General features: G+C 36.9%; 1 protein-coding gene across 2 annotated transcripts; it reads right to left on the reverse strand.

Annotated features, from left to right (window-relative positions):
* On the reverse strand, window positions 1-6,082 carry LOC107409792 (pentatricopeptide repeat-containing protein At2g13600). Of its 2 annotated transcripts, XM_060811687.1 has the most exons (3): window positions 2,179-6,082; window positions 1,586-1,633; window positions 1-157 (listed from the first exon to the last, which is right to left on the reverse strand). In XM_060811687.1, the coding sequence occupies exon 1, from the start codon at window positions 5,974-5,976 to the stop codon at window positions 3,256-3,258; it is 2,721 nt and encodes a 906-aa protein (XP_060667670.1). In that variant the 5' UTR covers window positions 5,977-6,082; the 3' UTR covers window positions 1-157; window positions 1,586-1,633; window positions 2,179-3,255. The 2 variants fall into 2 exon arrangements, with proteins under 2 accessions (XP_060667670.1, XP_015872705.2); XM_016017219.4 differs by lacking the exon at window positions 1-157 and having other exon boundaries at window positions 633-1,633.
* Window positions 6,083-6,283: the final 201 nt, after the last annotated feature.

A 6,283-nucleotide genomic window follows, 5' to 3' on the forward strand; every position in this document is an offset into this window, starting at 1 on the left:
ATATATGTTCAACATTTTGCCAAGCCACCTACAAGGGTCTATTACATTGATCCGCAAGTTACTCATATAGTAAGTTAGAAGGCAATTAATGATGATGGTTTTTCTTCCTGCAAATTTGGGAGCAATTTGACCTTTGCAAGTGTAGAAATTCCAAATTCTGAAAGAAAAGAAACAAATGGTGTACAAGTCCAGTAGAACGCAACTTGTATCAGTTAACGTTCCTACATGAATTCAGATGGTGAAGTATTCATTTACAAATATTATTTGAAGACAAGGCCCCATATATATATATATATATATATATATAGATATAGCAGTAAATGAAAAACCATAAATTACTTAATTAACAATCAATCACTGAAAAGATCAATGCAACTAAATATGATACCCACGATATGTAGGATTTTGATTTCTAGTTTCTAAAATCCAATTAATCACACCCACATAATTATATTCAAGAAAAATCAGACACTGGTCAATTCCTTGCTACAAATGTCGTATAAAAATCAAGAAATTTTATTTTATTCTTTTTGTTCCTCAAGGTTAAGCGAAACTACCGAAAGCCACCATATCTATGTTATATTACTCATCGGCTTACTACAAAATAAATAGAACAAAATTAATTGTAGTTATCAATGAGAAGAAATTTATTAGTTTTGAAACTCTATAAGGAATTACTTTTTAATTATGGGAGATATGATTATGATGCTCTCAATAATCATGATGATTCCACTAATGGAATTCCATGCCAAAGCTCACTCAACAGCCATTTTAGAGCGAGTTTCACAGTTTATTACAACGAATAATCATGAGTCGAATAACTCGAAAGTGATTCAGTGCTTTTTCTTTTCCATGAATCCTTAGCCATAACCACTATCCTAAAAGTTTGCATTATAGCACCAAAAATTAAAATTGGCAACTTGTACTAGCTTAAAAAGATGTTAAACATATTATTATTATTAAAAAGAGATATATTGTCTAATCTTAGCCCTATAAACCAAAAAGTCTTGGCCAAAAGTCTAAGTCAATTCAATTTCGCAAATTTCAAACATTTTCCAACCAGTGGTACAGGCCATAATGCATAATTTGACTACCAAAAAGCACAATCACAGCAAAGACCGTTTCAAAATAACTCCATCCCCTCACCCTCCTCACTGCCTGAAAAAGATGAATAACTCTTTTTCCCGACACAATCAAACTCAACAATAAGAATTTTAAACGAACATCAGAATTTTATAATGCTAAAAAGACAAGGTAGGGCCTTCATGAAACCTAGTTGGGGCAAAGATGAAGATCATGGCCTTTGACCCATGGGCTTTTCCTTATTACAAATATTTAATAAGTTGGAGACTTCACAAAATGATCTATATCCAAACAGAAACTAATCAGATTGGTAATGCCTATAGTCTCCTGTAACTAACTGCTCCAAAAAGGCTCTGTTAGTGCAAAACGAACATTGGTAATTATTTCATGAATGTACATTATGAAATAAATGAATTGCCTGCTTGGCTTAACAAACTTAGGAATTCCCAATTAATGAAGAACTAATATTGGGATCCTATATGTATATATATAATAAATATACCTCAAAAAATGAAAGAAGTTCTGAATACCCCCTTCTCTGAGAAATTTCCTGCACATGTAAACAGAATTGATCAATACAAACTTAACTATGACTTGAAAATATTCTGTCTATACCTGCACATCATTACAACTGCACAGTATATAAAAGTAAAAACCAACTACATAACAAAGTGCCAAACCTGAGCGCATTTAATCCAATAGCAGACACAAAATAATTCAAGATCATTAATTCTATTTCCAGTTGTCAAATAACAATTCCAATTGATCAAAGCATCTTTTATCACTCATCCTTTACTTATCAGTATTTTAAGCATTCATTCTAAAATTTAAGTTACTTCTCGCTCTCCTTTGCAATGTTCCCAGAAAATTTTCTTCTACTTCTACTCCCCCTTGGTAATCCCCATTTGCTTTTAACGATGACAAAGTATATATTCAATAGAGACAATTAGTAATATCAAAACAAAAAATAATAAGAAATAGGAATCAGGAGAAGAGTACTCAATGGGAGTATAGTGTAGGCATGCGTGTAAAAAATTAAATATCAAAACTTATCAGCTATAACTTAAAACATATTAATAAAAATAAACAAAGTACCATTCCAACATCACCACTGATTTGAGGACAGCAGAAATAAAATCTTCAGAATCACAGCATGGGAATCATCATATATAGGAAGCTTCATGCAGCAGAGGAGGCACATTGTTCATCATAGGCTCTGTACTGTTGATGTTGCAGGCAAACAAAGATTTGCTGAATAAGCCTGTATGGCATGTGCTTGCCTCTCCATGTATCAAATTCTAATGAACAGATAGATGTCGTATCTGCATAGGCCCTAGAATCACCAAGTTCTGGGTAAATAACAGCATTGTGAGCATCTAGTTCAGCCTAGGTGAAAAATGGCTCAAAAATGAATCTGATTATGAGCTGGTAGAGGCAATGGGGAATCAGGTCTCTGGAAGAACTCATATGAGGTGTTGTACTAATTGGACATGAACCTTGACATCTTCCTCTGCTACTCCACCCATAGTCCTCATTCGCCATGCAGCTCCAGAATCACAACACCCCTTGCATGACTGACGTTCCTATGTGCAGTGACCTTTGTGATGACAGCCTAGGGATGAACAATAATGTTGGATATACTGACGGACAACAAAATGGGAGCATGGTGAAAGTGCAATCAAAATATGCACTTAAATATGATGGTTCAAAAAATGTTTGATTGAAGGTCAATGGTAGGACCATGATCTATAGCCTCAAGAAGTACAAACCCTATCTAGGCTGAAGGTGTTGGTGTGTGCTATAGGATTGGTATTGTAGCAACTACAACAGATAGGAGTCATAGGACAAAGAATGAAATAGAAAACAGTGAGGGTGCTAGTATTCACAACCACTGTGCACTACCCTGCTCTGCTATTTGACCAACAAATTGTGCGATTATGAAATTGGGGTCGGCAAAATCTGCATGAATAGCAGGAGAAACAGTCTTGTTCTTTGTGCAAACAAATGGAATTATTTACTCAAGGAAGATCAAGTGTCTTCTCATTTAAGTCAACTGTATGATTATGAGATCTATTACAGTGTTTGATAGAAAGACATGATGGTGCATATGTTTGCATTAGTGTCATATGCTAACAAGTTGGCAAGGAGTAGATCCAATGTCATACCCCTGAGTTACCAAAAATCTCCACAGGAGCAAATGCCGTTCTTGAAATGATGAAAGCGGTATCCATCCCGCACTATAAGTTCCCTAGATGTAACAAGTGAAATTAGCTTTATTACCAAATGACAATCATGACAAACTCGGAGATTTTTCATTACAAGGATAGGCATCCAAGCAGGCAGGCTTATCAGACCAAAAGCTACAGCAAGCTTCTCACTATGGTAACCTTGTTCGCGAAGGGATTTATTTGGATTGAGATACTGTCCTGTATCTTCTATCTTCTTAATTGTTTCTTCCAACATTATATAAACATCCTTAATTCGTGGGTGATTTGTATCATCTACAGTGAAGACATGAACCCTGTTATCCACTTCTATCCAGCTACAACCTGGATTCTTCTGGATTCCTTTTTCTTTCATCATTTTTCTCACCTCTGCAAAAGCTTCAAGCTTTCCAGAGTCTGAATATATATTTGCTAGAAGGACATAACTACCAGAATCCTTTGCATCTAATTCGAGCAAATTCTTCACTGCAAATTCTGCTAATTTTGAGTTGCGATGCATCCGGCAAGCACCGAGCAGAGCACCCCAAACACCAGAATTTGGTTTGAAAGGCATTCCATCAATTAAATTCTTAGCCTGCTCAAGTAAGCCAGATCGTCCAAGCAGATCAACCATACAAGCAAAATGCTCACATGTAGGTGAGATGCCAAAGTTTTTAGTCATGGAACTGAAGTAATGTTTCCCTTCTGTTACAAGTCCAGAATGGCTACAACCTGATAGAACAGATATATAACTTATATGATCGGGTATGCAATCCGTCTTCAACATATTCTCAAAAATCTCAATCACTTTCCTTCCATGACCATTTTGAGAATATCCTGCCATTATAGCATTCCAAGAGATCAAATTCTTCTCATGAATTGAATCAAAGGCCTTTTGGGCTTCTTGCATTTGCCCACATTTCGAATACAAAGTAATAAAACTATTTTCAACCGAAACATTAGAACCAAAACCTAATTTTACAGCTTGAGCTATAATTTGGATACCAAGTTTTAATATGGCTAGATCGGCACAGGCTCTAACTGAAGTTGCAATCGTGATCCAATCTAGGTCAACCCCTTTCCTTAGCATCAGGGTATACAGTTTCAGACCTTCTTCCCATAAACCATTTTGAACATATGTACCTAACATTGAATTCCAAGTTATTATATTTCGCTCTGGCATTTTATTAAAATATTCCCTGGCCTTTTCAACTTCACCAGCCTGTGAAAATGTGGTTATCATCGCTGTCCATGTTATTATATCTCTGAGGGGCAACAATTTAAATACATGATTTGCTTCATTGGCATTTCCACACTTCGCATACATTGTAATAAGAGAATTTCCTACAGGAATAGAGGAGTCCATTCCTGCCTTTATTGTGTATCCATGGAGCTGTTCCCCTACTGAAACATATTCTTGACCTGAACAAACGCCAATAATTGTTGCAAGAGTAAATTCGTCCAAGGCAGCAGTGCCCTCTCTCATTTGATTAAAGAGAACAAAAGCTTCTACTTCAAGCCCAACCTGTGCAACTCCACTGATCAAAGAAGTCCATGAAACTGCATTTTGTTCTCTTAAGTTATTGAAAACCTGCCACGCAAATCCTAAGTGCCCACATTTTGCATACATATCGATCAAACAGCTTCCCACTAGAACATCAACACTTGGTTCCATACTTGGTTCCATACGGACAATCCGAGCATGCAAATGGGTGCCCCATTTTAGATCATATATACTAGTACACGCACTAAGTACGCTAGCATATGTCATAGAATTCGGCCTAAAACCTTGATTCCACATCTCAACAAACATGTTAAGACTCTCTACTCCGAAACCATGTTGAGAGAAGATCGAAATCATTGTGTTCCAAGACACATTGTCACGTTCAGGCATTTGGGTAAACAAATCAAGAGCCTTTGAGGCCCCATAAAATTTAGAGTAACCATAGATCATACTGTTCCAACAGAACAAACTAGGCTTTGAGATCTTCAAAAACAAACTTTCAGCGGAAAGCACTGAACCACACTTAATGTACATATCAACCAGAGAATTTTGAATAGGAATGTTGCTTCCAAAATCCAATTTCTCCACCAGACCGTGCAGTTGATGAGCCAATTTGATGTGGCCAAGGCTACCACAAGCCTTCATGGCACAAGAGAAAGCAAACGGATCAGAAACACCACCACAACAAAGAAACATTGACGCAAAAACTTTGACAGTTTCCTGTGGTCGCCCATTACGAAAATAGCCCGACATCAACGTAGTCCAAGAGACAGAGTCTCTAACAGGCATTTCTTCAAACAACTTCTCTGCTTCTCCCACTCGACCGGAATCGAGCAACCCATTAATCATTGTGTTCCAGCTAAAAACATTAGGATTTTGAATGCTATAAAAAACCCGGAAAGCATCATCAATCCAGTTGCAATTGGAGTACATGTGCAAGAGATGGTTCTGGAGGAAAACCGAAGCGTACAAGCCCATAGAGATGAGCTGGGCATGGAGCTTTCGGCCAATAAGTACGTCTCCAATGCTTGAACAAGCTCTCAGCGCTTCACAGAAGTTCTGGGTAACCTCCATATAAGATTGCTGCCGGGAAGAAACATGGCAGACAAGGGATTTTCCCAGAGAATATTCATGGGTGGAAGAAGAAGCGTGGCGAATAAGTAGGAGCGAGTGACTGAGGGTCATGATGCATAAGCCGCATTAAAAGGAAAAACAACAAAGCGGAGAAACAAACACCGTAAAAGCTCAAATTGAACTGCTTTTAAAGGCAAGTGACCCACAAGATCTTTGGTACCGCTATAGCTGATCAATGGCAATGATGTGATTGCGTGGCAGTGGGTTCCACATTTTTTTAATTCTATATTTTATTGTTATTTGTTACTATTATTTTCAATAAGGCACTGATTTTAAAACTCACACTCTTTTTTGCTAGAAAAAACTCACACTCATAATATGTTATACTGATATTTAAGCAAAAAAAAATATATATATA

This window comes from Ziziphus jujuba, chromosome 10, assembly GCF_031755915.1.
Source record: "Ziziphus jujuba cultivar Dongzao chromosome 10, ASM3175591v1".
NCBI classification, from domain to species: domain Eukaryota; kingdom Viridiplantae; phylum Streptophyta; class Magnoliopsida; order Rosales; family Rhamnaceae; genus Ziziphus; species Ziziphus jujuba.